We start from the raw sequence: 25,730 nt of genomic DNA, 5'->3' as shown, positions 1-25,730 counted from the left end.
CTCTCGCCGTCAGACGCCTCTCCTGTCATCCAAAATCACTCAGAACAATGACATTTTGTTCCAATTCACACTTTTGCCCCCCAAAAGGGGAATTCCTGCCAAGCGCCACCCTTATCGATTACACTAGCGCACTCGGCCCGCACCCCGCCGAACCGGGCCTGAGTCACTTTTTGAGTTACCATTCCAAAATCACTTCCTTCAGCGCCTTCTTAAATCCTAATCCACTCATTTCCCTGCGGCCACCCAATTCGACAACCAAGTACACACACCAATTCCAAGTATTCCATCCACCATGGTCGAAGCCGATTCCACACCCCTCACAGTCCCCAGCGGCGGGGTAACAGGCACCACAGAACAAGTCGCCGTACCCGCAACACTACCTTTGCGCAATGGGTCGAGCGAAACGGCGTCGCCGGAGGAGCGACTGGCGCTGATCAAAGAGAACCTGGCTGAAGTTCTGGACGGGGAGATCATCGAAAAGATCCTCAAGGAGGGAAGACATCCCAAGATCTACTGGGGTACGTGGTTTTGTTGTCTCCTCCAAGAGCACCTTCAGTAGTAGGAGACGTTTGATGTACTGACAGTGGCATATAGGCACCGCAACCACCGGCCGCCCTCACTGCGGCTACTTCGTCCCCGCCATCAAAATAGCACAGTACCTCGCCGCGGGATGCGACGTCACCATCCTCCTAGCCGACATCCACGGCTTCCTAGACAACCTGAAAGCGCCCATCGAGCTCGTCGAGCAACGCGCAGAATACTACCGCTTCGTAATATCGGCCATGCTCGAGGGCATCGGCGTCCCCCTGGACAAGCTGAAATTCGTCCTGGGAAGTTCCTACCAGAAGAGCGCAGAGTACGTCATGGATCTGTACAAAATGGCATCTGTAGTATCGGAGCACGACGCAAAGAAAGCCGGCGCCGAGGTCGTCAAGCAGACGGAGAATGCGCCCCTGAGCGGCCTCCTCTACCCCCTCCTCCAAGTCCTCGATGAGCAGTACCTAGACGTCGACGCGCAATTCGGCGGCGTCGACCAGCGCAAACTCTTCACCGCCGCGAAAGAATGGCTCCCAAAGCTCGGATACAAGCAGCGCGCACACCTGCTCAACCCCATGGTCCCCGGCCTGCACGGCGGGAAAATGAGCTCGAGCGACGCGGACAGCAAAATCGATCTCCTCGACCCCCCGGACGTGGTCCTCAAGAAGATCAAAAAGGCGGTCGCGGCCCCCAAAGTCGTCGAGGAGAACGGCGTGCTCGCTTTCGTCGAATTCGTGCTGCTTCCCGCTGCCGCGCTGAGGGGCAACCGCGAGTTCCGCGTCGATCGGGAGAGGGATGGTCTGGAGCCCTTGGTCTACACGTCCATTTCCCAGATGCATGAGGATTACAGAAATGACGTCCTGACGCCGCAGTTGCTCAAGCCCGCGGTGGCAAAGGGGATCAATGAGCTCCTTGCTCCTATTCAGGCGGCCTTCCAGGCATCCAAGGAGTGGCAGGAGACGACGCTCAAGGCCTATCCGCCACCGCCGAAGAAGGAGAAGAAGGTGAAGAATAAGGGGACGGGATACCCGGGCTTGAAGAAAAAGGAAGAGGAACAGGCGGCTGCACAGAACGCTGTCGATGGTGGTGCTGCTGCGACGTCATGACAGTAAGACTGTTCTTAGACTAGTTGTTGGCATGTTTGGGTAGACCTTTAGCACATATACCCCCCTAATTCACGAATGATATGAACGTTTCTTAGCGGGACGTATTAGACTTGTCCAGCTGTGATTGTATCGAAGTGTGATTGTGTTTAACAATTCTCATGCCTTCTTTCTACTAACCCGATGAAACTCCCCTGTGTCCGTGCGACCCTTTTCAATGTACTGCACCTTTTCCCATCCAATTGAACAACCAGGGGTCGCAGGGGTGTAACAGACGCTGTTCATGGTTTAACAGCGTTTCCGTCTAAGTAAATCAGGCTTAAACCCCTGGGAACGCAGTGCCCCAATGGCGTACTCAGATTGTAACCAACTCAATTGCTTAAAATAAGTAACCTAATTTAGAGAAGAAGTACAAGAGGTGTTCAGTCAGCAGTAGCATGATGTGCCGACTCTCAATTCTATCCAGACCGCCGTGAACACCCTCTAGCATGAGTAACAATCTTCCGTTTCAACGAATGTGGTCAACGCCTATGCACCATGAGCGTTCCAAATACCTAGAACCCCACCAAATCCGCCCATGTCCACATGCAAAATCTCTATTACCCAATCCGCACTAGTGGATATTCGTTCACTGCCCTCCCTATCACTCCGGCAACACCCCTCATGGTAGCCGCACAAGCCCTCGGATGGAGAGTAGCAAGATTGGTTGTGGAATCCCCAGGCCCTTGCTCAACCGCACGTGTAGGAGCCAACTCAATGGTGGTGCTCATTTCAGAAACAGGGGAGCCCGGATCCTTGAACGTTGTAGACCAGCCTTTGGACGGGGACTCTCGAAGGTCACCAGGGTCAATCAGCGTGGCGATAAGATGAGAATGATCCCAGTCCATAATCATCGGGAAGGCAATATACTCAGTCGTCTGGTCTTTCGAATGCTGCTCCTCTTGAATGGCTGTGAGTCGCCAGAACTCAGGGAGGGCGCCCTGGACAATAAAACTTTGGGGGGTTATACCCTCCTTCACGACCGGTTTGGTACCATCGTTGGATGAAGAAGCTGATTTGGTCCGGCGGATCGTGATGCCGCATTTCCTCTCGTCTCCATAGGGTACACTGCTTGTGGTGGTCGGCCAGATCGAAGTCATGTTGCGGAAGGCGGCCCGAAAGGGTGTCAAGTCCGGAATTTGCGAAAAAGAGGAGCCCAATGTGACCAAGAGCGCAATGGCGTAGGCTCGATAAGGGGTATGAGCCACTTGAATGAAACTAAAGTAGTAATTCAAGACACCAATAATCAGGCTCATCGACACCGCGGAAGGATGATCCTGAGCTTGAAATTTCCGGGGAGCCATCATCATAAATGTGACTGCCGTAAGTGCAACGCCGTTGGGCAGGCTCATCTTCCAGAGCAGATTGTAAGTGTGCAGAACATAGAGCGCAGCTTCGACCGGCTTCATTCCAAGCTCCTGAATCCCAGTAATGGTGGTATAATTGGGGGTGCTGTCTTTCAACAGTAACCAGCACCCGAAGAGGCTGGTGACGTTGATTGTCAGTGTAGCGACGTGGCCTTGGAAATGTCTTCTCACTGTGCAGCGTGAAGGGCAGCGCGAGTATTCCGGCTTGTCAAGCCATGTAACCAATACCCTTCTCAGCAGGAAAATGGACGCCGCAGACGTTGCTTGCCAGGTAGTGCAAGCATCATACGTTGCAATGCACCACTGCAACAGCCTACCTGCGGGATCAGCCCACAAGGGAAAGGAGACTATGTCGAACAGTAAGCAAAGACACAGCAGAACACATGCCCAACGCCAGCCTGGGCCGTCTGCCATGGCCAAGCTCCTCCAAGATGCGAATAAGTTCGCTCCGACCACTAGAAGGAATACTGAACTGGATTTCCCCAGCACCTAGTAAGGATAAATCACCTCCAATAAACCTTCGACACCAAAGGTGACTGTTTGGTTGTTGCCGAGCGAGGATGTGAAGCGATTATACCAGGCCAAAAACAGCACAAGAGTGATGAGGACGCAAGCTGCATCTTGCTTCGCGAGCCAAAACTTGTCCTCCGACGGACGGACTGGTGGACCAATTGCTTGCTGGTCACTTGATGTCTGACTCACGGTCTCCCACAAGCTTGAATTTTCCGAATCGGAGATATGTTGGGAGGAGGTTAATACTTGTGTCTTCGAATATTGCAGCTTATCTCCCACAATCTCATCGTTCTGGAGGTTAGATGTCCTAGTATCGCCAAGTGGACCGCTTCCTTCAGGATTATTCGTTCCTTGGTTCGATGTCTTGATAGAATCCGAGCTGTGCATCAAGAACTCTGAGCGAGTCGGCCCAGAGCAAGGAGATTGTTGCTGCTCCCTTTCCCGGGGCTCCTTTACCTGAAGACCGGATCCTTCCTTGGGTTTCGGTGGATCAGCTCGAGATTCTGAAAGTGTTGATGCAGGTGGTGCTGAATCTTTTCGATTGCCTACAAGATGTCCATCCCCTTCAGAAGCAGAAGCTTGCCGACTGGGCTCTTGCGATCCGGCTTCAGCTTCTGATGGCGCCGCTCCATAAGTGGCAGGATCTGGTTGACTGCCTGTCAGACATCCATCGTCCTGAAGACTGCGTGCTTGCGCACTAGGTTCCTGTCGACTAGTTTCAGACTGCAACTGGGCGGAGCCATCTGTGGTGGAAGCTTGTTGACCGATTCCAACGTCGTCATTCCCCCGCACATCGGACGCTTGTGGCTTAGGACTCGGACGGCTAGTTCCACTGTCCGAGCGGTTTGAGACATAAGTGGTGGAACCCTGCTGACCGGTTTCCGGGCCCCTATCCACCTGGACGTTAGACTGATGAGATGCTCGCGGACGGGGCTCCTGTCGACAAGGATCCGCCCTCAAAAGGACGGCATTGATGGATCTATACCTGCTTAGATCAAGTTTCTTGCGCCTTGTAGCTTCGTTCATCTCAAGAATGGACGGCTCGGTTCTGGAATGGCCTCCATCTCCTGACTGAGATGCACATGCGACAATTGGACTGCCAAGGAGGTGTCCCTGTGAGCCGGGCTCTCGAGATTTATCGTCATGAAGGCGGGGTGTTTGCGGACAAGTGATATGAGGACCAGTGACCGACTCTCTGTGAGCGGTAGAATCTTGTCGAGCTTCGCTTGGAGACTGAGACTCTTCGGGAATTTTTTCTAACGAATGGAGCAATTGTGGTTTCGAAGCTCCCTGCGGGACCGATTCTGGGACATCAGACATGGTCGAGGGAAACAAGTCTAGTGGACACTGCTGGTGGAGGAGGCTGCCATAGCGGTGGTTATAACAAATGAAAGACAATTCAGTGATGATAATGTGCAATGCGTAGAGATAAAATATCAACAATGTCATGCAGTTTCATGGAGAGGGGTATGGCCCGTGTTGTGGGAAAAGTGAAGGGTGTTGACGGACGGAAGATCTGTCAATACCAAAGAGGGAGGTTATGGCAGGCGCGGTGGAGGCGTGATACACTCTCCGTACCTATCTAGTAGAATCTGACCGGGAGGAACTACGTATTCCGGGTTCATTAGCAACTGCATCTACATGTATGAATCTACGCCTGCTCACCGTTTGAATCTTTGTTCCTTACATTCAACCAAAATCCGACGAATGACGCATTTCCGGCCCGGTCACCCCTGAACGGGTAGAACCCGAGAGGCAAAATACTGCAAAATAGACAACTGCGCGAGCTTTTATAGCGCTCAACTTCTACCCGCCTCCTTTAGTCTGCGCTCCTCTTATGCTCTATAAAATCTGTTGTAAACGTAGAGAGGAAACATAAGCAGAACAAAGCGTCTTGCTTGTTTTTATTATTGAAGAATAAGCAGAGAAAATGCAAAAGACTCTAACGGTAATTCCAGGTAAGGGACTTGGGAAGGAGAAGTGAGGGAAATGGAAAGGGAACCCTTAGGAGCATCCCAGGACGGTCACGTACAGTCACTGAACGGGGAAAACCGAAAAACATAAGTGATCGCTCAAGTCCGCGAGCGGTGTGTATCTTGAATTCAAATTGCGTCAAGCCTGGCCTCACCAAAGCCATGGGATCATTCGCCTCCTGGAGCGTACCTTGTCCGCCCCGAATCGCTGCTCGTACCAAACCTTTGTGCCGCTAGCCGTAACGCCCAGATTCACCGCCACCAGTGCCGTGGCACATAGCAGCGTCCAGTTTACCTGCTTTGGAGTCGGCACGGCAAGGAACGCCATGAGCAGATAGATGAGGATCTCGCATGTGTAATGAGGACACAGGAGGCTAGGAAACAAAGGGTGGCATGGCAACTGGTAGGTGGAATGGGAGGTGCGAAGGCGGTAGAGGTAGGCGTGGTACGAATGCTGAAGTGCCTGGGATATGAGGATTGCGGGAGCGACGAGCATCACCCTGAAGGACGGCTTTTGACTCCCCTCGGAGTCAGGTACGTCCTCGATCCAGATGGCTACATTGACGGTGAGATAGAAGAGCACTCCCAGGACCCAGTGCCCAATCCACATGGTGCTCTTGCTTGACGACATGTAGGCGTACGACTCGAGCAAGCGGCGGATGCCCTGTAGCATCATGAGGAGCCACGCAAGTTGAACGCCCTGGCACATGTTGGAAAGGCCGATGGTGGAGCCCCAGGCGACAGTAGAGAGGCATGACACGAGGTAGAAGTGCGTAAAGTAGCCGTGGGGCACGCGCAGACTTGCCAGAGAGTCTAGAAGCTGATCTACCGTTGACGAGCGCTTTTCGGTAGCAGCTTGCGGTCCGGACGAGGAAGCGGAGATGGCCTCACGTGAACCGTAGACGAGAAAGCGGTTTCTCAGGGGGTGAAGGAGCTGGATGGCGAGGATCTGGGAGGAGGTGAAGCAACATGTCAGCGACGTTTAGGACACTGGGGAGGGCGGTTGAGAGGTTACAAGAGCGGCGGCGGCGAGGTAGAAGGCGCGTAGCAATATCACGGGTTCGAGCAGCCATCGGACGCTGTCCGGCAGCGAAGAAGGCATTGGGGACATGGGAAGAAGAGTTGTTGTTGCGTGCAGAGAGAAATCCAGCGTGTTTATGCCGGGAGCTGGGGAGGGTCGGTGTCGTCGTTGTGGGGACCGTGACACAACAGATATCTAGTCGTGTTGACCAGACATGTGATAATGAGATGGTAGCTCTGAAGAGGGACTGTCGCGTGCCTCTTGCAGAGGTATTGCTTACCGTGTAGGTACAACCTTTGTCAGAGTATTTAGTAGACATCTACTGTATTACCCTAGGTAGGGCTTGCTGCTACCCTAGGGTACGAGTACGCGGCTCCCGTTCTCCTTCTACTGAGGCGACACCCAAAACTCCATCGATAAACCGACGTCACTTTTTTATTCTCAAGAGAGGTCATGGCAGTCTCTTCCTCGGGCAATTTCCAACATGGCAGAAGTGCTGGGGTCGCTGGATGCCATCAGATTGATTAGGGGTGTTGCGCCCTCTGATTGGCTGCCCGCCCTGCTCGCCTCCTCTTTCCCTCGTCGCCCAGTTTTGAAGCGCCGCGCCGCCTTGTCTGCCCTTCTGCCACCCCCGTATCGCATCGTCTTCACTTCTTCTCTCACCTCTCCCCGACCCACACTCCTCCTCCTCCGGCCTCGCCCACGCCTCGCCCTTTCTTAACCATCCTCCATCTCCCCTTCCATCTCCACCTTCGCCCAGCCGTCCGCCACCACGCGTCTGTGTCGCTTTGCTCCTCGCCATCGACCTCGACCTCGTTCCCGTCCTCGTCCACGTCCCCGCCTGGCCTTTGACTGTCCTGCTCCTGGCACCCGCACACAAAGCACCTCCACGACCCGCCCAACCCCAGCGCATTCAGCGCGTTCGGCGCATCCAGCGCATCCAGCGCATCAAGCCCGCCCCTCGGCGCGTCATCGACTCCCCATCAACCCTACTTAACGGGCCGTCATGAGGCAGGAGCTCAACGGTCCTGTCCCCTTCCTGCGTGATGACCAGTAATGGCGAAGCTGCTCCGCTCCTGCACCCGCCGCCTGTTGGGAATGAGCCCCAAGACCGTCTACCCACCTCACCGCCACCCTCTCCTCCACCTCACACTGCCTCCCCGAACTCGCCCAAGAGTGCATCCGCAGCATCTTCTAGACAGAAGCGGGTATCAGACACACACCTGCGCAATGGAAACCATCCCTCCGAAGACCTTGCTAATGAGTCTGAGGCAGAAACAGTCGTCTTGGGTGACGCTGGCGAGGACGCCTTGACAGATTTACAGAGCATCAAGTTAGAGAATCACAATGGAGAACCTAGTGTCGACGAGGTGCCGCACGGTCCCAACTGCCGCAGCCTTTCACCAGACGCTGACCAGAAAGACTCCAACAACACCGAACCGGCCCACCCCACCGTTGAGCTTGATGCGAAGAGTCCAGTTCCCACCTCGCCCAGCAGCCGCACAACCTCGCGACATACCAAAGACACCAGCCCAACCGACTCTGCAAAGTCGTCTGGACGTCCGGCCGCCTCACCGCCTCTGCTCTCGGATCGCGGGCGCAGCTCCCCCACCACCGCGCCGCGCAAGCGCAAGCTACGCGACGAGTCCCACCCCAAGGCACTTGAACCTCCTCGCCAGAAAGCCAAAACCGAGGGCCTCCAACCGTCTGGCGCTCGCCGCTCTTCGCCTGCGACTTCTCCAGGCGTTGCGAGGCCTCACAAGCGATCGCATTCCACGCAATCCGCGCCCCACAACGGCTCTGGTCGCAGGCGCAAAGATCTCACTCCGCTGACGCTGCCACAAGATCTGACACATTGGTCCGAGTCCAGCTCGGAACGATCGTCTTCTCCCCGGCCCTCGCAGACGCCTCACGCGCTTTTACCACCGCGGCCAAAACGATCGTCGCATCGAGCGTTGACTTCTCCTGCACGTGCCATGGGCAAACGAAACGTTGACCAGTTCGGCGCCACGCGGCTAGCGCGTGAGAGCGAAAAGGGCGACTTGGAAGCCGTCAAGGCGGCCTACGAGACAGCTCCGTTGGAACTTGACCAAGAAGACTTCGCGGGTATTACGCCGTTGCAAAAAGCCGCACTGAATGGGCATACTGAGGTCGTAAAGTTTCTGCTCGACAAGCGCTGCCAGACGGACTGCGAAGCAAACAACGGCGACACGCCTCTAATCGACGCCGTGGAGAACGACCATCTTGAGATCGTCCGACTTCTTCTGGACCAAGGCCACGTAAATCCCCATCACCAAAATAAGAAGGGGAAGCGAGCGATTGACCTTCTCCGCCGCGACCGCCCCAATTATGAAGAAATCGAAAAAGCGTTAAAGGAGGCTATGAAGAAGCACGTGGACACCACAAGCAAGCAAAATCATGCACATTTGGGGGCCCGACAGAAGGTCGCGTCGAGGCTCTTATACAACGAGTTCAATACCGAGACGATGATAGAGAAAGCCGGTGAGGGGGACGCAGCGGCAGTCGGTGAGCTCCTCATGAGCAATATCAAGCCAAACATTGCGTGTGGTGTGGCTGCCTCGCGTGGGGGGCACGAAGATGTTCTTGGGCTCCTTCTGGCTTATGGACTCAAAGCAGATCCGGACCCCGCTAAGCACAGCGAGACTCCCATGCTGGTCGCTATTGGACGAGGGCACATCGAGATCATCAAGTTACTGCTGAAGCAAGATACCTTCAACCCAACCAGACGCAATCGAGAGGGGAAAACGTATTGGGAGATATCGGAAGAGAGGATGGGTCCCAGATGGGAGGAGGAGAGGGATGAATTGAAAAAGGCCTTTGACGAGTATCGGAACAGGATCAAGAGCCCCAAGAGACTCAAAAAGGAGATACCCATTCCAGCCACCATCCGTGCTAAGAAGAAGAGTTCTCCTTCCGGACGCGATCGATCGTCTTCCCCCCAACAAGAACCCCACCGTGCTCATCCCGCTAAATCATCTGCTGTTCCTCAAGCGCCACAAAAAGCAAGAAGATTGATGACCGGGAAGGAGATAGCAAATCGTGAAGGCAAGCGACGACGTCGGGTAGTTTCAGAGGACAGCTCTGACGATGAAAGTCACGATGAAGCACGGCCACCTCCAAAGAAAGAGAAGGTTACGGCGAACCGCCGATCTCAGAGCGAAGAGCCGCGTCCCGTCAAGAAGTATATCAAGCGTGTTGCCGATGGAGCCGTTTTCAAGAGACCGGTTCCTGCACACTCGGGTGTCAGCGACGACGAAGCTCGGGGGAAGCGTAATCCAAAGATCCGCACAAAGACCGCCGGAGGAACTGTTGCCAGGCCTTCAATCTCTGATGCTGACTCGCTGGATGAGCGAAAGCCTCTAAGTAAGGCAGCCAAGTCTCGCCTGGGTGACGACGCAACCACCAGGCGCCGTGCTTCTGACGCTTCCATGGACCATGCTTCCCAGATGAAGAGGCCGCCGACGCTGCCATCCGCCAAATCTACCCCTGGACCTCCTGATGAGGCCTCCCCTCCGGATTCCATTCGCGAACAGCACCAAGGTTTCGAAAAACATCTCCCGGAAACACAAAAGAAAAAGGGAGACACAGATGCACAGAAGGCAAAGGAGCAAGCAGCACGCCAATCCTTGCACGCTGAGGAAGTCCAGAATAGAATGGCAGCTGAGATCGCGGCTAAACGACAAGCAGAGGAGGCTGAGGCGGTCAGGAAGCAAAAACAGGAGGAAGCCAGGAGACGAGAGGCTGAAGAGGCAAGGGTTCGAGAAGAATTGGAGCAGGCTGCTCGCGAGGTACGCGTTTCCAAACTCCCTCGGGCTCTTCAACGGGCGTGCAAAATGGGGCTCAACCGGCCGCTACGTTTTCGCGGGCGCGAAATGGGCATATCTGCGGTTTTCCTACCCTTGTGGTATGCGAAGGGCAAAGATATCGGAATCGATCAGGAGAGCGCGGCTGCAACCGACTATATCCTGTCACACCAGGTTGTTGGTATCCTTGGTCTCCCGGAACTCGACCTAAATCGTCTGGGACCTCCTTACAATACGTGGACGCGCTTCGATGTGACCAGGGAGCAGCGAAAGACTTTCATGGCCCGCTCCGATATAGTACTTCTTGCGCAGGACTTTCGGTTTCCCCAGCCCGGCGACCCCGATTTCGATTATGATATGATTATGGAAAGGGAGAGAGAAGTGCGCCAGCAGTTTCTTGATATGGATGGTCTGTATTGGGTTGAAGAGGCGGCAATTCTACCCGAAATGGAAAAGGTGGAATACCTCCGTCCGCTGCTTGGCGAGATCAAAGATCCTAACAAGAGGGAACGCATCCGGTTCAAAGGCATCAGTTCGCCGCGGAGGGGTATACGGCAAATGTTCGAAGAAATGAAGGCTGCCGACGCCGCGATAGCTGCTGAAAAAGCGAAGGCTTCTGAAGGAGCGAAGGCTGTCGAACAAGCGAAGGATGTTGAACAAGCGAAGGCTGCTGGAAACACGAAGGCTGTCGACGCTCCCGCTGGTAGTGGTGCTAGCGCTGGGTGACCTCTGACCGGAAGGATCCTTATCCCTTTTTATTGCAGCTTGTGCTATTCCTTGCATGCGTGGCTATATTGTCTATAGTCTGTTGAAGCCGTTCGATGTACAATTACACGAATATGGAAGAGGGAGATGACGGACATGAGATGTATTCTTGACTTGTGGAAGAAGCCGTTGCACGAGAGGGTCTTATCCCGATGCAGTGAAGGCCACCACTTTGACGAGCCACAGATGGATGGCCTGTACGTAGCATGATGGTCTCGTGCATCAATAGTCTTACAGAATCCCATCCATTTGATGATACCAATTGTTCATTGTGTGGTACCGTACGATGATTTGATGTACCCTGCAAATGCAACGACGCCGTCTTGCTCGACGCTCCACAGGTATCAAATGACCATTTGCCTCGATGCATCGAGCCTTTTGTAACTGTAGAAGTGATAATATCTGACAGAAGGTTCTCCAACACGTTCGAAATTTCTTACAAGATATTCTTAGCATAATCACGTGAATCGAGGTCGCCAAGCTCTCCCGCGTCCCTAGGTAGGGCTGCAGGGTTCTGTCAACCCCACCTGTGTTGCTGTCAACTGACCCCAACCTTTCCACCCAGCTAAAACATCCTGCTCCCTGTGTTGGCGTCATCTCCTCCGCCGCTCCCACGGGTAAGCTACCAAAAAAGGTCTCATTGCAATAATACTCTGTTCGGTTTTCTAAGCGGCACTGGTGGGTACTGTGTAGCGTCCCTTTGAGGACGGCGCTTGGAAATCATGTTGCTGACGTTGGGCTCAGATCTGTGCGATAGTCTGCTACCACCATGGACTCGATGCGGAGCCTCAACAGGTCACTCCCTAAGGCGAGGCCTCCGAAGCCATCTCCGGAATCTCTGCAAGCCTTCAAGGACGCTGCAATGTCCGTCACCAGTCTCTACCGATGCGCCATCGCCGACGCTGAAAGGTCTCGGAGCGAAGGCTATCAGGAGGCTCTAGAAGACCTACTCAATTTCTTGGATCAGAGACACCTGGGCGAGTCTACAGGAGAGGGCCTCCTTGTCCGCCAGTGGGCCCTTGACAGGTTCGACTCGCCTGGAAATCAGACAGCGAGCGAAAGCGACGAAGATACCGACGACGCCCGCGGACGTAGCTCTTCTCCTCCCCCAGAACCAAACGCAACGTCCGATCACGCAGAGCCTTCCGACAATCACACTATCGATCAGAATACTACGACGCCGGTCGAAGAGAAGGCGGACACAAACTTCCAGCCTCCTCAAAGCATGTTCCAGTTTTCTTCGCCACACCCCTACCCAAGCTCCAATGCCGCCAACCCCGGCTCGGATCCAGTCGCCCGTCGCAGTGGCACCCCTCGTCGATCAACAGCGTGGAGGCAAGCTGGACAGAATCTGAATCTCTTTTCTATCGGAGCTGGAGCGGGGCAGAAGCGGAAAATCATGCAAGAGTTCTTCGACGTTTCCGGCTATGGCGGCGACCGGCGAGATGCGAATGGTGGAGGTAAACGATCCCGGATATGAAGCTCTTCTCGGACCGATTATATCGCTTGAACGCTAGATTGCCGTCGCACACGTCGCTACCGTCCAAGATCCGTACGTCAAATGCCCCTGACTAAAAGGTCTCCGATGGGCCGAATACGCGTCCCCCCCGCACGCATAGGTGCTAATCCGCCGTTGAGACACACGGGCGTTCACTTCTTCTGACTTCCATGCGATTCGAGTGCATATGCAGCTTTTGGAATGCGCGTCACCGGTACCAGCATTGTTTCGGGGATGCAAGGCATAGAATGGCGAGAGCGGTTAGGCTTGCGGATGCATTATGATACCCATATGTCATAGAGACGGCGTTTTCCTGTACATAGCTTTTGTAGATAGCAGCGACTTGGAGATGGAGGCGTAGGTGGAGGAATATATTTTCGGTGTTCTATGATGGAGAGATATGGTGTTTCTGCTCATACAGGCCATACATTCAACACCAGCGATTCTAGAACCTGGTTTCTTCGCTGAAGCGACAAATACACATCTATCTTACAAACTCCGATCCTTGCAGCTGCACCAAAGGCCGACCTTGCATTTTGTATTGGGTATTTCCATCCAGCCACTGAACGCCCTTTTACCATGTGATGTTTCTTTTCGCCCGACAATCCCAGTCTAAGCAAACCATCTGTATACACCCAACCCGACCAAACCGGCCGCCATGCCCGTCAATCCGACCCGTCGAGGTGCCATGCCAAACCTACTTCCGCTGGCCTTGATAACGGATTCCTGCGCCTTCAACTGCGAGTGACCGGAGACATATGTGTATATGCCGAGGCCAATGAATGCTGCGCTGCCTGTGGAAAGGGAGAGTCAGTGACCGTGAAAAGTGGGTGTAGGACGTCTTCCCTCACCTACTACCCGGCAGGGTGTGCAGTCGTCGAATTGTGCTTTGTCTTCTTTGAGGGCCTCTTTGAAGGTTGGCGCAGGCGGTGGGCCGGGAAGAAGGGAGGTTTCCTTCGCCATAAGCGTGGCAAGTCCGTGGCTTAGGGATATAATTAAGATTGTGGTGAGGTGCAGGTCAGGACGACAACGAAATCCAGCAGGAGCCGGAGCCAGGCACCCCTGTCGTGAGGCGCGTCATCGGACGACAGCTCTCCAACCCCACTGCGTCCCAGACAGGAGCTCTGCGCACAAAATGACTGCCATAGAAGCTCTGTACATCTTTGATGAGCACAAGTAAGGCTCGGAGCCGGCGCAATGAGGTATTGCTAACCTTCTTCGCAGCACACCCCTCCTCGAACACGTTTACACCGGTCGTCCTTCTCCTGGCAGTACTGTTCTTCCCCTCTATCTCTCGCACCCTTCTCCGCGGCCCTCCCTGATATATCTCCCAAATACGAATCCTCCGACGCTCTTGTATTCGATCATACAAGACCAGCTTTTGTTCCTTGCGCCATGCTCGACCGACGGGGAGCCACTAGAGGTGTTAGAGTTTCTACACCGCGTCGCTGACGTGCTTGAGGACTACCTCGGGTCGCCGCTCCTGGCGAGCAAGATAGAGAGCAACTACGATGTAGTGGCGCAGCTGCTGAGTGAGATGGTGGATGGGGGGATTATATCTTGTACAGAGCCGAATGCATTGCGGGATTTGGTTGAAGCCCCGACGTTCATGAAGAGCCTGCTGGGAGGTGTGGGACTCCCAAGGTACACCATGGCAATCGCTGCGTGATGCTATTCTAGCAGACTTGCTGACAAAACCAGCACGACACCCTCTTCTCTCGCACCCTCAGCAACACCGTTTTCCTTGTCCTCCCGCCCTCCAATCTCCGGTCGAACCTCCCCCGGCGGAACTCAAACCAGCTCCCCAGTGCCGTGGCGGCGTGCCAACGTCCGACACACTTCCAACGAACTCTACGTAGACATTGTCGAAACCCTCAGCGTCATAATCGCCCCGTCTGGCCGTCCCCTCTCCGCAATTGCAAACGGAACGATAGCATTCACATCCAAGGTCTCCGGAGTACCGGACCTCTACCTTCAGCTAGGCTGTCCAGGCGGAATAGCGCATACCATGGCGCTGCCAGCGTTTCATCCCTGCGTCCGACTGAATAAATGGCGAGATCGTCCGGGGGACTTGTCATTCGTGCCTCCAGACGGGCGATTCGTACTCGCGGGCTACGAAGTTGACCTCCTTGGACCTGCTGCCCTCGAAGCCTTCTCCACCTCTACGAAACGTGGAGCCGCGCCGAAACTCAACATCCCCGCCACTGTCTCTATCCTCACGTCTCTCGGCCCCACGGGCGCAGACTTCGAAGTTCGCCTCACACTAAACCCACGGTACGCGGGCAAGCCTCCCAGTCCCTTACCCAGCGCAACCGGATCTTCATTCAACCGCGGGGCCGGACTTGGAAAAGGGCTAGGTGCACCCGGCTTCGGCGCGAGCGTTCAGGGGACAACAGCGGCGCCTACGATTGAAGAAGTTGTCGTACATATTCCTCTTCCCGCATCGGTGAAGAACGTCGTTGAGCTGCGGATTAGCAAGGGGGCGGGGGATGCGGGATATGCCCCCGGAGACCGCAGTATCGAGTGGAGGATAAGTAGTAGGGAGGTTGGGATGCTGATGGCGCAGGATCGCGGCACAGGCGTTGGGTGCACGGCGACGTTATGCGGGACCGTAGTGGGTATGGGTGAGGATGAGGGCCCACTGGATGGCGGGCCTGTGGGTACGTCCAATACGTACGACTATGACGAGGAGGGCCATACGACCTCGTATCAAGGGCTTGATGATGACGACGCGGTGGCTGACCAGAAGAAGAACGGGACTAATTCGGACGCGAAGAGGATCAAGACGAATAAGGTGCTCATGCCGTCGTGTGCGACGGTCAGCTTCTCAGTGAAGGGGTGGCTGCCGAGTGGGATCAAGGTGGAGAGTTTACAGGTGGATACCAAGAGGAGTAAAGGGTTGGGGGCCGGGGTCATGCCGTATAAGGGGGTGAAGTATATCTGTGTCAGTAAGAAGGGGGTGGAGAGTCGGGCGTGAGGCAGAGGTTGTTGGCGAAGGATATACAAGAGTTCGCCGCATATAGAGCTTCACAGCCGGAGTTAAGGCATTTATAATTGTAAGCACGAGCCCCATGTGCGTACTTCTCGACTTGGATGTCCGCTTACTTGTCTCAGTCCCATCTTCCGACATTATACCTGTTCACCGGCATGTGCGCCCTCGAGGAGCTACTTGAATGCATAGAATGCACAAAGGCGTAGGAAAGTCCTCAGCAATGTCGGCCATCAATTGATGAGGCAGCCATTACTACTCCACTCTTTACAATGTACGTTGCATTGTACGGTACCTAGGTAGGTCCACGAGTATGTCGACGGATCACATGACCGACTGGAGCAGTTAAAGAAGTCGTCCACGCAGCACGATCCGATATTGCAGCAGCAGCAATCTAAATCTCCGCTCCGCTCTGGGAATGATCGAAGCACTTGGAGCTTCCAGTCCGCCCTCTGAACAAGTCAATAACACTCCGCCTGAGCCAAGAGGCTCTCAAGCTTGGTCACACAAGGACAGAAGGTGCGATCGCCCCATGCTATACACCAGACTCACCGACAAATTGGTAGGAGCCGCGGAAGGCACTAGCGGAGATACTTTCTCCCTTCTGCTCTCGTCTTTCACTCCTTGACCTCTCACCCAGCTACAATGTCCTAACCTTTCACTACACTCGCAAAATGCGATTGGCCCTAAATTCTACATCATCAACGCCTGCTCAATTTCATGCCACCGCCCTGCCCTGTCGCCTCTGACATAAAAAGTCTTCCGTCTCCACCGCCGTTTCTATCCACAACCCCCACCCTCGACACAACCCACAACTGCATCCGAGCCCCAACCCACTCTTGAGAGCCTACCTCAGCAAAAGCTCACTCCAATATACTCTCACGATACTTGCCACCGCTCGCTCATTTCCATCATGGCGATGAGTTGGGCAGACATGGCTCAAGCCGAATTCGACGAACCTCATCCTGTGATGCCAGCTTCGAAGATTGGCACCCAACCAGCTTCCCAGCCTGCAACCAGCGCTTGGACGCAGTTCACCACCAAGCGAAAGTCCTCCAGCGTGACCACGAACGGAATGATGAACGGCATCAAACCTGCCTCTACCGAAGCATCACAGTCCGACAAGTCCACTGACTACCTCGCCATGGTCGAGGCCCAGAACAAGCGTCTCGAGGCATTGGAGGCCGAGTCCAAGAAGAAGGACGGCTATATTGCCGAGTTACTCGCCAAGGTCGATAAGCAGGTTCTTTTGATTCAGCAGTGTCAGGACGATGCCGCCGAGCTGGCTCGCTTGCGCACTTATGTTGATGAATTGCATGCTCATGTCGATGAGCTCCGCCGCCGCCTCGAGGCGCATCTTGATACCGATACGGATAGGTGCTCGACTGGCAAGTCTACGAGTGCCACTCTCGAAGATTCGGTTGCTCAGAGCGTCAAGGATACTGCGGTGACGGATGATGAGAAGAGCGCTGACGAGAAGACCGTTGCCGTCGATGCGAATGACTTTGTTGATGGTCCCCAGGACCTCCATAATCTTCCTGACGAGCCCAATCGTTCCCCCAGCCCTCCTTTGCAGCCTGAGGAGGAGATTAGGGTACATACTATGGAAGAGGAACCTCAGGACAAGACGGCCGATACGGATGCTGTCCCTAAGCCATCGCCCACCGCTTGGGGCCTCAACGCCGACCTCCCTCCCCTTCCGAAGCCCTGCCGCGCTGAGACAGAAAATGTGAAGGCACCTCCGAAGTTGTCCATTCCCATCACGAACGGCGGTAAGATTGAAACCAAGACGACCACCGCCTCCTGGGTTTCGAAGATCGCGAACAGTGCCGGTTCCTGGTCTGGCGATCAGCCCTCTAAAGATTTGCGCGACATGACCATGGCTGAGCGTGCAGAGCTCTTCCGTGGCCCCTCTATCACTGTCATCGTGGGCACCGAGCAGATTCGCGGCTTCCCTAAGCACATGTTCATGGCGGCCTCCTCCAAGATTCGCGATTACTTCGTGCGCAATCCTACCGAGACGTACATCGCATTCAAGGCTGGTGCCGTGGCAGTCCCCGTTATCCAACTCCTGAAAGAGTATTTCTGCGCCATTGGCTCACACAGGAGCGTCTTCAGTCTGAAGTTGCGCTACAACATGCAACAGGATCTCGCCATTCGCCGCGACTGCATCTACCTTGGAATGGAGAAGTATGTCGCCCACTTCACCCGTCAGTACTGCGACAGGGTCCGCGAGGGCGCCATCGTTTTGGAGGATATTGCCCTGATTGAGAAGAATACCACCGATGACGATAGCCTGTGGAACTGTCTGTGCAACAACCTCGCTACCATGCATGTTCGCAAGACGCTGCCGGAGCCGGAGAAGTTTGAGGAGTTCATGGGGAAGCACCCTCGGTTGGCTCAGTCGATTGGTAGGATCGAGACGAGGCTCCAGAAGCATGGGAATAGCAACCGTGAAGGTGGGCGTACGAACTCGGAGAAGTCGAAGGTGAAGGTTCCAATCAAGAAGGCGGTCATGACGAAGGCGAGCAAAAAATCAGATCCGGAGCATGCGCAGCGTGACGGCGATGGTGCGTCTAAGAAGGTGAGTGTTTAGGAGCGCTTCAGGCTAGGGAGGAACAGAGAGGTGTGATAGGAAGAGAAGTCGGAGGTATGCCAAAACGGCGAAGCGCGACGTCCGGCAAGAGCAGGGGTATGATATGAGCGCGTTGGTTTGGATGGACTGTGGACTGCAACGAAAAATGAGGAGTCATGGCATCTCCTCCGTATTCAAGATGGACGCGTTTGAGCGAATGGCGAACATGTGACGTGGTCTGGTATGTGTGCGGGCTTACGAAGGAACCTGAGCGTCCCTGTAAATGGTAGACGGTATTCGATACACAATTTTCATTCCCTATAGTGCCTCTTCTACCTTCCAGTGAATACCACCATGCACTTCTTCTGCACTGATGTCTCTCATATTCGATTCAAGAGGTGGAGTGCAGCAATATACCAAGAGTTGCAACCAGCTTAACAGCGCCTCTATGTACGTACACCAATCTCAACAGGGAAGCTCTACATGTAGCACTATTGGTGGTAACAATCCATGCTTTGCTGGCTGGCTAGGCACTCTCATCTTCAGGGGAATTGCATGGAGTTGTTTAGTCAGATCGGTGTAGAAAGCCGGAGTAGGGACTTGGCCCAGCCCTACCTATGACTACATCTGCATTAGGTACTCGCACGAGTAAGTTCTCCAGGGCTAGGCGACCTTTCCGAACGAGCAATACTGCGGTTCTCCTCGTCCGACTAAACACTTTGCTGCAACTCCAGGAGGTAAAAATACTAACCCAAGTTGATTAGCTCTAACTAAATAATGCTACGGGGAAAGGTTTGCTTTATTAATAAATAGAAGTTACATTACGTAGACAAAAGGCGCGCTACAAAGCTAATTGTAGGGCATGCTATATTGTTGCACCTATTAGCTGTTTGGATAGACGAAGGAAACGGCAGTACGGAGGTGCTCCAAGAAAGTAAGGGCCGGTGCCAAGAGACGCCAAACCCGAGGAACATCAAAACTTCCATCTCTGCTGTATTCATCTAGCTCTAGCGCAACGCAACAACGTCCTTATTTTTTAGAAATTACATATTCCAGAAGCTTAACCTGCAAAGAACATTATTGCAGTAATTAAATTTGCTAGTTACGTTGTTGTTGTGAGGCTGTTTTACATGCTGAAGCTAGCGTTTCTTGGCACTTATTACGTGAGCGGCCCTTACTTTTCTGGAGAACCTCCGTACAGAGGAAATGCATAGGGGTGCTTAGTTGTGAAAAGAAGCAGACGAACGACGTTCTGGGATCCCTAGTATTTGCGGAGGCTGAACATCCTTGCTCCCAGCCACTGGGATTAGAGAAGATTATTGTGTAGTACATGCATATACATGCATATGGTAAACTTGCTTTCATGCACCCCTCACGCATGTATCCCAAGAACACGACGGAGTTTTTGGTCTGGATGTGGCGGGGACGGGGATGTTGCTTTTCTCGGGCAATGTGAACCCGATCATAGCAGCTAATATATAAAGGCCTCGCTCAGTGTCTGCGAAAATAAAACCACAGAATTCGCCTAGGAACTGTGCTAATCCTTTCTCCGTCAAGATGGCAAGTTCATCCATTGGATCGTGGTCCTTTCACCCCCTTGTGACTTCCTTTCCTCCTACCGTGCTCCCCAACGTCGGGTACTGGAACATCACGAATGGAACGTGGGAATACCAAGTGCAGATTTCCTGGCCATTGAATTGGACATCTACGGATGTGCAGAGTCATGTCAACACCTTGTAAGCCTTCCGTGAACCGTCTTCTCTTCCTTCTCCTCTATGCTTCCGGCCGGCAATACATCTAGAAACCCATCATACTCACCTCAAGACAGATACGTCCTCGACGGCAACGCCCTCGCCGGCACCGCCACCGAAGCCCTCCGCAAGCGTCGCCCCGTCGACTCAACCCAACCCGACACCATCGTCGTCACCATCGGCTACCCTTCCCTCCTGCCCGACTCGCCCTACTCCCAGGGCCGGTACTACGACTACCAAATCCCCGTCTGCGCCAACTGCACCACGCCCACGCTCCCCGGCGTGCCCTCCAACGCTGAAAACTTCCTCATTTTCCTGGACGGCGTGCTGAGGCCCTGGATCACGAGCCACGTGTTCGGCGACGGCGTCACCTGGGGCCGTGATGCATTGTTCGGCCACAGTTTTGCAGGCTTGTTCGCCGTGTGGGCGTTGATTGTCCGGCCCGAGTTGTTTGATGTGTATCTGAGTGCGAGTCCCTATTTGATCTGGAATGAGGAGTACATCTTTGATCTGTTGGGGGCGTTGAAGACACCGAGACCAGAGAATGCGAATGGGAATACCACGCCTCGCCTCCCAGCTCTACAGCTTAGCTACGGCGCCCTGGAGGGGCATCCGCGGAAGCGCAGGACGGAGACGGAGGCCGAGTTTGAGGAAAGAAGGGCGTTTTTGAGCTCACTCAAGACGGAGACTTTGATCAAGAGGTTGTTCAAGGAGGTACGGGATAGTCCGAGGCTGAGGCATGTCGAGTTGCTCGAGTATCCGAATAGTTATCATGCGGCGGTGGGTTCGGCGGCGTTGTGCGATGGGGTGGATTATTTTCTGGATTGGTGAGGGGGAGGTTGACTTGAGTTTCTTGGGGCTTGCGGGGCGGGCCTTGTGTGGTAGAAGGATTTGGAGGGGCGGCAGGAAATTAAAGGCAACATGTACATTCTTAAGGTCTACTACTTCACCCCAGGTCTCGGATGAAACCCTGAATTAGTGGGGGAAGAGATTCCGTTTCCTACTTAGAATTGCCTACTCTATACAACTTGTTACAAAAGCAGAGAAAGAACGCAAGTGGAACTAAGCCTCCTGCTTACTATTATTTTCTAGACTGTTTCTTAGCATTCTAAAAGAAGCTTTCTTAGAGCTAATTGCTAATCCTTTTTCCTTAGAATACTTGTTAAGTTTTGTACTAGGAATCTACTACTGTAGATAACTTGTTATAAACAATAAAGGAGAATTAAGCCTCTTGCTTAGTATTACTTTATAGAACCTCTCTTTAGCACTCTTAAAAGGTAGATTATTAGCAATACGATACAAATGCCTCTGCAACCCTACAACGGCATATTGTTAAGTTGTAGGCCTAGGAACTACTGCATCTCTTTAGGTCTAACTAAACAGTAGGGGATTGCAGCTTATATTGTAACGCTATAATAAGTTTAACATAATTCGTCCAAGGATAATTAGTCTTAAAACTTGGTACTCTTGTAGCGTACTTGTACCGTAACTGATAAAAAATGCTTGCATTGGGTATTCTGACTTAGAGCAGAATAAGGGGGTGTTTAGTCAGATGTAAGAGGGGCCAGTATAGAATAAATGGACAAGGTAGGCTCTCGTATCATTCAAGGAAACTCGTAAAAATCCACTGTTGCCATTCTGCGGAGGACCCGACCTCCTCAGATGATTCCGCCTCGCCTGCGCGCTTCCCAAACTGAACTATGCTGAGCCCATACCAGCGCCATCCTGACGTGGATCTCAACCATCACATATCATCTTTCCCATAGCGCTGTTTGCCCTGCCGACGTATCCGACTACCGGTTCACGGTCGACGCTTGTGCCGCCGATGTGGTGATGTGAAGAATGGTAAGAGTGGTGGCTTCTCACTCTCATCCCCAACACGATTCTCGCTTGGGACTCTACTCTCTCCAGGTTGTCTGGTTACCAATGGCGAGTTGGGCTGGTTGGTTTCGACGTGTCCCGCACCGATAGTGTCGCGGGATTGCTGGGCGTTTTCGTCTGCGTTAATGGGCCGATCATGTTGCATAGTGTTTTGGCGTTTTCGCGCCGAGTCCGCCCCTCCTGTTGGACTGAGTGGACGTTTACGGTCGTTCCCCAGGGTCTCAGCGGGAGGTAAAAGCGATGAGAAGGCGAGGTCGATGAAACTTTCCGAGAAGCCCATCCGAGAGAGTAGGTCCTTCTGGCTCTCCCCTCCCGTGTCCTCGGCGATGGCACGGAGCCTCTCTAGAGTCTTCTTCTCGCTGAGCTGGTCTTTGTTATACGCGTCGAGCGAGAAGCGGGGGTTCTCTCCACCGACGATGTCGAGCATCTTCGATTTTGCATTTGTGACCTGCTGATCGAGGATTGAGAGAACCGGACTTATTGCCTTGTCCAATCCATCCTTGAACCACCGAATGAATGGATCGTCGTACGGGAGCGCAAAGGCATTAAGAAGCTCCTGCTTCGTCCGAAGGGCGTCAATCGCGTTGCTGTATGCGAGAAGGGCAGCCCGAACAGTAACCCGAGCCTCACGAACGAGAGCCAGGCGTTCTTTAGCCTGAGCCTGCTGCTCTTTAGACTGAGCGGCCTCTGGTTCAGCGCGATTTGTTGCAGATGCAGATGCGATGGCATCAAAGTCGCGATTGAGTTGTGTCCTCGCGGCAGACTCTCCCGACGGTGTATCCATGGAGTATATCGATGCGCTGAAAGAGGGAGATGCCGTAGGTATGTGTGTTTTCTGGGAAATAGATGTCAGAACGCAAGACTGAACGGCCGCGTAGCACCACTTATATCAGAGTGAAGGCGAAGAAAGTTAAAGAATCTTGGCGTGCGCTGCAGTTCACCGCCCATCGGCCATCCACTCGCCTTTCCTCTCCAACCGTTCATAAACTCTCTCACAATTTCTCTCACGATACCTGAAACCAAATTCAGAAGGTAAAACTTGACGTGGGCCGCTGTTCACGGCCTAGCACTTAACGGCTATCCGCTCACCTTCCTTCTCCAAACCTCCGCCAACTCCCTCACGATTTCTGGCACGATGCCTAAACACAACCTCATCCCTTCGTCTAAGATGGCGGTTCACACAAGCCGGGCGTTCGGTTTCGATCAAGGCTGCCAGGACTCCGACGACCAGCACGGACACACCAACGGAACTCTAGGCGTCCTTCCCGAGCAGCAGACCGTCAAAGAGTCTCCACTGAGGCACGAAATCATAAATCCGGATATGGTCCACCAGATGCAGGACTTCACTGGAATAAACCTTTGGCAACACGGCAATGTTTTGTAGGGTTCATATATAAGCTCATAAAGTGAGCCATACCACTGTCCCGTCTGCTTCTACTAGGTAGAGGGTGTCCCTACACCGCGCTTCATACTCGATTCGGTGGAGTGCGCGAAGAAGTCAGTCATATCCAATTGAGAATAAACAAACCACTTAGATCTTCCTGAGCTGAAACATTGTCATGACTGCCTCAATAATCAAAATCCTCAAACTCCACATCTTTTCCCTCCAACCACTCCAACAAAACCTTGCGCAGCCCCTTCGAAGCGCAAATATACCACTTATTCGAGCCATTTAGACCATCCTTCGTTAGCCTCTGTTTTCTAACCGTGGCTCCTTGCTCATCTATTTTCTTTATTTTTTCATTCACATCTTCGAAATCTTTGTATCCGGTCAGATATACCTGCGTGCGCCGTGCCAGACCCGGATACCGTTCAAAGACGTCAGCGACAAAATCGATGTCTTCTGCGCGGATCGACCAGAACAGGTTGAGCTTTGTCAAGTGATCTTCTGAAAGCGATGGCCATTGGCTAAGTAGTGGCGTGATACCAACACCGCCAGCTACGAAACTGATTTCCTTTTCATTTCGCTCTATGTAGAACTCTCCGCCCACACCCAGAACTGGAATTTGCAAGCTTCCTATATCATTCGTTCTGAAGAGGAAGCTCGTCACGGGACCGACTTTGCGAATTGTGATCTCGAACTCTTTGCTCATGTCGGGCTCTTCGTCTGGTTTCGACGATATCGTGAATGTTCGTATGAAATCATCGTTCAGGCTCGTCGGATCATCGTCCCGCATGTGTGAGTATCCCATATCCAGCTCTTTCGAGAAGTCCAGGGCAACCCATTGACCAGGCTTATATGAGATGCCTTCGGGAGTGGAAAACCTGAGACGAGCGATGGTTGGGGTTATCAACGTCCTATCGATGAGCGTGGCGGATTGACGAGGGCATGAGGCATACGAGGCCTTGATATTTCCTTCGGAAGCTAGTGTTCTCACGGCTGGGTTATATGGCGAAGGCGTATTCCTGATTCCTCGGAAAGGCAGACCAGATGCCACATACCGGACTTCCTCGGTAGTTATCTTGACCGCCAGATTGCTTCCTGGCAGTAGCTTCGCCGCATCGTCCAGTACCAGAACCTCCGCCGTGCCCGTCATGTACAGCACATCGCCAGTGTCGTAGTTGGGAAACACGAGGCCAATGCGCGGGTTTATCTGCAGGTTGCCCAGACTTTGGTAGAAGCGATTGCCGGAGTATTCCGGGTATACGATTTCAGTGTCGGAGAGAATTCGGACAAAGCCTGCAGGGCCACCCCTGTGGTTCGTATCCATATCTGTTGGCGTACTGGTGGTGAGAAAGAACATGTCCGCTTGAGATATCAGCGTTTTGGCCTCGGCAGAGAGCGAGGGCGATTGAGATGTGAGCTTCGACGTGACCAAGGTCGGCTTGAGTTCGTATTGGTTCAGGTACTTTGGGCAGTTTCCCAAACTCTGCTCGATGTTCGTGACAAGTTGAAGCTGGTGCTGCGCCCGGGGTACTCCATCCTGCTGCTGTTCATCACCTTCGACTTGCACTTTGGCTTCCCCTAAACTCGCAGCCAACACGCGACCAAACAGTTTGACCCTTTTCCTCATCATCAAGTCAATGGTTAGCCCCGAGACCATCTTGTCATTCCCCTGTATCATCTCCCCATTCGTCGTAGCTCCACCAGCCAGTGCCTGAACCACGGGATCTTTTTCCCCATCGACAAGCGTCCGGGTTCCGATCATCTTACCACCGAGATGTTCGGAGAATCCAGTTTGACCACCCCATAGAGTTGTCCATGGCCTCTCTTGTGAATCTAGAGTGCCAATGGCCAAAAGGGGTGCACGTTGGAGGAGGTACATTGCTTGAGGCGTCAACGTGGTAGCCGTAGGGTTTCCACGCTCCGGGACATGCATGAGCTGCTGCATCCTTTCTTCGCCTTCGTTCCAGGGCATCGCCATTGTGAAGAACGCCATGGCGAATGTCGAGCTTAACGCCGGACAAGAATGGATAGCAAGTCCAAGGAAGCCGTAAAGTGGTTTACGAGCCCTGTAGTCTGTCCTCCAGAGCACTTCTAGCTGTGGCTTTAAATCCCCGGACGATTGCGTCCTGAGACGATGTCATTCTAGGGCGTACACGACCGTCCGTAGGTTCGAACAGCTTTGTAAGCATTCTGACGTGACGGCACGATGCCGCTGGTACATCCCATCCCATTGGCATGATGAACAGAAGGATTTATTAGTAATCAATTCTCGGCCGCGGGGTTGACTGAAGCTGCTGGCCATGGGTGGACGTGAAAGGGCGAGCCTGACGCAGTAGGAATCCCATTAATCAATCTATTAGATGCAAAAATGCTGCGAGTTCTTGGCGCATCTCTCTCCGCATTTTCCCCCCATCCTCTGTACACACTAGATCTATAGCAGCGCTACAACAACGTAAAATAGAAGGCGAAAACTTATAGTTATAACGTACCTCACGGGCGAGTCGGTC

The 25,730-nt window shown here is 53.5% G+C and overlaps 12 protein-coding genes across 12 annotated transcripts; 6 read left to right on the top strand and 6 right to left on the bottom strand.

The window, feature by feature from the left end:
• The first annotated feature begins 168 nt into the window (after positions 1–168).
• EI97DRAFT_468243 (tyrosyl-tRNA synthetase) lies at positions 169–1,742 on the top strand. The gene is made up of 2 exons (XM_033801650.1): positions 169–518; positions 595–1,742. The coding sequence occupies exons 1-2, from the start codon at positions 293–295 to the stop codon at positions 1,641–1,643; spliced, it is 1,275 nt and encodes a 424-aa protein (XP_033652500.1). The 5' UTR covers positions 169–292; the 3' UTR covers positions 1,644–1,742.
• A 497-nt stretch (positions 1,743–2,239) lies between these two features.
• Positions 2,240–3,088, bottom strand: EI97DRAFT_459605 (uncharacterized protein; the record flags this gene model as incomplete). The annotated part of the gene is made up of 1 exon (XM_033801020.1): positions 2,240–3,088. The coding sequence occupies one exon, from the start codon at positions 3,086–3,088 to the stop codon at positions 2,240–2,242; it is 849 nt and encodes a 282-aa protein (XP_033652499.1).
• A 253-nt stretch (positions 3,089–3,341) lies between these two features.
• On the bottom strand, positions 3,342–5,262 carry EI97DRAFT_83195 (uncharacterized protein). Its single transcript, XM_033803128.1, has 2 exons — positions 5,225–5,262; positions 3,342–5,165 (listed from the first exon to the last, which is right to left on the bottom strand). The coding sequence occupies exon 2, from the start codon at positions 5,006–5,008 to the stop codon at positions 3,536–3,538; it is 1,473 nt and encodes a 490-aa protein (XP_033652498.1). The 5' UTR covers positions 5,009–5,165; positions 5,225–5,262; the 3' UTR covers positions 3,342–3,535.
• A 421-nt stretch (positions 5,263–5,683) lies between these two features.
• Positions 5,684–6,634, bottom strand: EI97DRAFT_451198 (uncharacterized protein; the record flags this gene model as incomplete). Its single annotated transcript, XM_033800328.1, has 2 exons — positions 5,684–6,481; positions 6,524–6,634. 2 exons carry the CDS (start codon positions 6,632–6,634, stop codon positions 5,684–5,686), a joined length of 909 nt encoding a protein of 302 aa, XP_033652497.1.
• Positions 6,635–7,183: 549 nt separating this feature from the next.
• EI97DRAFT_434526 (uncharacterized protein) lies at positions 7,184–11,400 on the top strand. Its single transcript, XM_033798656.1, has one exon. The coding sequence runs from the start codon at positions 7,600–7,602 to the stop codon at positions 11,101–11,103; it is 3,504 nt and encodes a 1,167-aa protein (XP_033652496.1). The 5' UTR covers positions 7,184–7,599; the 3' UTR covers positions 11,104–11,400.
• Positions 11,401–11,683: 283 nt separating this feature from the next.
• EI97DRAFT_420994 (uncharacterized protein) lies at positions 11,684–13,120 on the top strand. Its single transcript, XM_033797045.1, has 2 exons — positions 11,684–11,820; positions 11,887–13,120. The coding sequence occupies exon 2, from the start codon at positions 11,912–11,914 to the stop codon at positions 12,620–12,622; it is 711 nt and encodes a 236-aa protein (XP_033652495.1). The 5' UTR covers positions 11,684–11,820; positions 11,887–11,911; the 3' UTR covers positions 12,623–13,120.
• On the bottom strand, positions 12,986–13,657 carry EI97DRAFT_434523 (uncharacterized protein). Its single transcript, XM_033798655.1, has 2 exons — positions 13,492–13,657; positions 12,986–13,434 (listed from the first exon to the last, which is right to left on the bottom strand). Exons 1-2 carry the CDS (start codon positions 13,601–13,603, stop codon positions 13,253–13,255), a joined length of 294 nt encoding a protein of 97 aa, XP_033652494.1. The 5' UTR covers positions 13,604–13,657; the 3' UTR covers positions 12,986–13,252.
• Positions 13,658–13,752: 95 nt separating this feature from the next.
• EI97DRAFT_434522 (adaptor protein complex 3 Mu3A) lies at positions 13,753–15,928 on the top strand. The gene is made up of 4 exons (XM_033798654.1): positions 13,753–13,816; positions 13,865–14,284; positions 14,342–15,696; positions 15,755–15,928. Exons 1-3 carry the CDS (start codon positions 13,776–13,778, stop codon positions 15,615–15,617), a joined length of 1,737 nt encoding a protein of 578 aa, XP_033652493.1. The 5' UTR covers positions 13,753–13,775; the 3' UTR covers positions 15,618–15,696; positions 15,755–15,928.
• Positions 15,929–16,542: 614 nt separating this feature from the next.
• Positions 16,543–18,225, top strand: EI97DRAFT_443532 (uncharacterized protein; the record flags this gene model as incomplete). The annotated part of the gene is made up of 1 exon (XM_033799835.1): positions 16,543–18,225. One exon carries the CDS (start codon positions 16,543–16,545, stop codon positions 18,223–18,225), a length of 1,683 nt encoding a protein of 560 aa, XP_033652492.1.
• A 1,342-nt stretch (positions 18,226–19,567) lies between these two features.
• EI97DRAFT_468235 (siderophore esteras-like protein IroE-like protein) lies at positions 19,568–21,030 on the top strand. The gene is made up of 2 exons (XM_033801649.1): positions 19,568–19,940; positions 20,033–21,030. The coding sequence occupies exons 1-2, from the start codon at positions 19,762–19,764 to the stop codon at positions 20,784–20,786; spliced, it is 933 nt and encodes a 310-aa protein (XP_033652491.1). The 5' UTR covers positions 19,568–19,761; the 3' UTR covers positions 20,787–21,030.
• Positions 21,031–21,419: 389 nt separating this feature from the next.
• EI97DRAFT_434519 (uncharacterized protein) lies at positions 21,420–22,711 on the bottom strand. The gene has a single exon (XM_033798653.1). The coding sequence runs from the start codon at positions 22,618–22,620 to the stop codon at positions 21,757–21,759; it is 864 nt and encodes a 287-aa protein (XP_033652490.1). The 5' UTR covers positions 22,621–22,711; the 3' UTR covers positions 21,420–21,756.
• A 494-nt stretch (positions 22,712–23,205) lies between these two features.
• Positions 23,206–25,665, bottom strand: EI97DRAFT_434518 (oxidoreductase-like protein). Its single transcript, XM_033798652.1, has one exon. It carries the CDS (start codon positions 25,199–25,201, stop codon positions 23,405–23,407), a length of 1,797 nt encoding a protein of 598 aa, XP_033652489.1. The 5' UTR covers positions 25,202–25,665; the 3' UTR covers positions 23,206–23,404.
• Positions 25,666–25,730: the final 65 nt, after the last annotated feature.

This window comes from Westerdykella ornata (assembly GCF_010094085.1).
Source record: "Westerdykella ornata strain CBS 379.55 unplaced genomic scaffold EI97scaffold_16, whole genome shotgun sequence".
In the NCBI taxonomy this organism is placed as follows: domain Eukaryota; kingdom Fungi; phylum Ascomycota; class Dothideomycetes; order Pleosporales; family Sporormiaceae; genus Westerdykella; species Westerdykella ornata.
This window is presented reverse-complemented; position numbering and strand designations above follow the sequence as displayed.

Excerpts from the sequence above, each read along its gene's own strand:
- EI97DRAFT_468243 (XM_033801650.1), top strand. The coding sequence starts at position 293 with ATGGTCGAAGCCGATTCCACACCCCTCACAGTCCCCAGCGGCGGGGTA. Across the intron at positions 519-594 it reads ACATCCCAAGATCTACTGGG|GCACCGCAACCACCGGCCGC; the intron begins GTACGTGGTTTT and ends AGTGGCATATAG.
- EI97DRAFT_83195 (XM_033803128.1), bottom strand. The coding sequence starts at position 5,008 with ATGACATTGTTGATATTTTATCTCTACGCATTGCACATTATCATCACT.
- EI97DRAFT_434526 (XM_033798656.1), top strand. The coding sequence starts at position 7,600 with ATGACCAGTAATGGCGAAGCTGCTCCGCTCCTGCACCCGCCGCCTGTT.
- EI97DRAFT_420994 (XM_033797045.1), top strand. The coding sequence starts at position 11,912 with ATGGACTCGATGCGGAGCCTCAACAGGTCACTCCCTAAGGCGAGGCCT.
- EI97DRAFT_434523 (XM_033798655.1), bottom strand. The coding sequence starts at position 13,603 with ATGGCGAAGGAAACCTCCCTTCTTCCCGGCCCACCGCCTGCGCCAACC. Across the intron at positions 13,435-13,491 it reads CACACCCTGCCGGGTAGTAG|GCAGCGCAGCATTCATTGGC; the intron begins GTGAGGGAAGAC and ends CCCTTTCCACAG.
- EI97DRAFT_434522 (XM_033798654.1), top strand. The coding sequence starts at position 13,776 with ATGACTGCCATAGAAGCTCTGTACATCTTTGATGAGCACAA. Across the intron at positions 13,817-13,864 it reads TACATCTTTGATGAGCACAA|CACACCCCTCCTCGAACACG; the intron begins GTAAGGCTCGGA and ends CCTTCTTCGCAG. Across the intron at positions 14,285-14,341 it reads GGAGGTGTGGGACTCCCAAG|CACGACACCCTCTTCTCTCG; the intron begins GTACACCATGGC and ends TGACAAAACCAG.
- EI97DRAFT_468235 (XM_033801649.1), top strand. The coding sequence starts at position 19,762 with ATGGCAAGTTCATCCATTGGATCGTGGTCCTTTCACCCCCTTGTGACT. Across the intron at positions 19,941-20,032 it reads CAGAGTCATGTCAACACCTT|ATACGTCCTCGACGGCAACG; the intron begins GTAAGCCTTCCG and ends ACCTCAAGACAG.
- EI97DRAFT_434519 (XM_033798653.1), bottom strand. The coding sequence starts at position 22,620 with ATGGATACACCGTCGGGAGAGTCTGCCGCGAGGACACAACTCAATCGC.
- EI97DRAFT_434518 (XM_033798652.1), bottom strand. The coding sequence starts at position 25,201 with ATGGCGATGCCCTGGAACGAAGGCGAAGAAAGGATGCAGCAGCTCATG.